Source organism: Myodes glareolus, chromosome 3 (assembly GCF_982192425.1).
Source record: "Myodes glareolus chromosome 3, mMyoGla1.1, whole genome shotgun sequence".
NCBI classification, from domain to species: domain Eukaryota; kingdom Metazoa; phylum Chordata; class Mammalia; order Rodentia; family Cricetidae; genus Myodes; species Myodes glareolus.
In genome coordinates this window covers 19,715,933-19,717,567 of record NC_142028.1, presented here as the reverse complement: position 1 = coordinate 19,717,567, position 1,635 = coordinate 19,715,933, and the positions used below count along the sequence as shown (strand labels likewise).

The following is a 1,635-nucleotide window of genomic DNA, read 5'->3' as shown; positions in this document are numbered from 1 at the left end:
AATATGATGCAAATAATTTTATGAAAGAAGATCTTTCAAAATTTGAACATGTTGAACTGAATTTGTAGCCTTTGTTGTCCTGAAAACCACCATATAGACCATACTGACCTTGAACTCAGAGATCTACCTTCCTCCGGAGTGCTGGGATTAAAGGAGTTCTGAGGTAAAATAGCATACTATTACTCCTGCTTTGATTTAATTGAAATTAAGCATTAAAATAACTATGTTTTCTATTACTAAGTCAGTGATATACACTCACAATAATAAATTTTATGGCAAAGGAAGAAAGTTCTTGAACTACTTGCTCATAGATTTGTTTATTCTCTTCAAAAAGGCATGTTATTTGGATGCCTCATGTAGGTGGGATTTTCTGTTGTTTTAGCCTACATCCCAGAGGCCTAAATATCAAAAGAGAAGTCTGCTTTAATTTAGCATTTCCTAAAATGAGGATTAATGAATGGACTGAAGAATACATGAGTCCAGTTATCATGCAAATAATGTGAACCAGTTCACTGTGATGTTTCTCAGCAATCCATGCTGTCAGAAGGGACAGAATGTAAGTAGCATAGAGCAGGAGGAAGGAGACTATAATTTTTGTGGCATTTGTGTGTGCCTTGGCGTTGGGGTCTCTGTATCCTCTGACATTGAGCTGCATTTTCTGGCAATGTTTCCACAGAGAGAAGATTAGCAAGAGAAAAGAGATCAAAGCCAATGAAAATAGTGTTATAGAAAACACAGCCATGTTGAATAAGAACAGCTCTGAAAATAGTGCAAACTCTGTCTCCATGGAATTCACAGTTGTGTTTCCCCCATATTGATGGAATCTCTCTTCAAGAATAACACTCATTTGCATCAGATTTGCAAGCAAGAAGGCCAAGCTTCCCAGCAGTACCCCCACAATCAGTTGTTTAAGTCTCCTTTTCAAGTAGTGAAAGATCTGCCAGGTGAAATTAGCTATTCTGAGTAAATAAAAGATGCTAAGGGCTGTAGCAAGCCAGAGATTGAAGTGGCCAGATAGTATAGAGCAGAACATAACTATTTTTAATTCTTCTTTGGTAATAAATAAAATTGGTTGAGTTTTAACCCACATAAACAGTACTTCCCAGATGAGAGTAATTCTGGAAATGGCCAAGATAATGAGGATTTGATCAATTAGAGAAAGCTCTCTTTTATTGACCCAGTCAATGCAGTTTTTCACCATTGTCCATCCATTGCTCAAATTCCCCAAAATGAACTCTGCAACTACTACAGTAATGGAGATGCTGTGCAGGACAGGTCCCATGTTGAAACACAGAAAACTCAAAGTCTAATCACACTGCTTGTCATGTGCTGAGTAAATGTCTGGCATATGGTTCAATGTGCAGCTAAATTCTTCTTCCTCTTTGTCCTGCTCTTTCTCCAATCTCCTATTTTAAAGCAAGAGAATCATCTCCCATTTGGCATTGAATTTGAACGTATTCTTGTTAAGTATTTTTCTGCAGTTCTCTGATGAGTCCTAACTAATGTTTTTATATGTTTGCCGTGGGCTATAATATTTAGCAGATGATGTGGAAGCAGAGCTCACAGTTGCTGATATACAAATTAAGAAATACTCTTTCCCACTCTTTTGCATCTTTGACCTTTTTCAGATTTAGG

At 37.1% G+C, this 1,635-nt stretch overlaps 1 protein-coding gene across 1 annotated transcript; it reads right to left on the bottom strand.

Annotated features, from left to right (window-relative positions):
* Positions 1 to 352: 352 nt before the first annotated feature.
* Positions 353 to 1,282, bottom strand: LOC148122557 (taste receptor type 2 member 124-like). Its single transcript, XM_087903855.1, has one exon. The coding sequence runs from the start codon at positions 1,280 to 1,282 to the stop codon at positions 353 to 355; it is 930 nt and encodes a 309-aa protein (XP_087759981.1).
* Positions 1,283 to 1,635: the final 353 nt, after the last annotated feature.

Excerpts from the sequence above, each read along its gene's own strand:
- LOC148122557 (XM_087903855.1), bottom strand. The coding sequence starts at position 1,282 with ATGGGACCTGTCCTGCACAGCATCTCCATTACTGTAGTAGTTGCAGAG.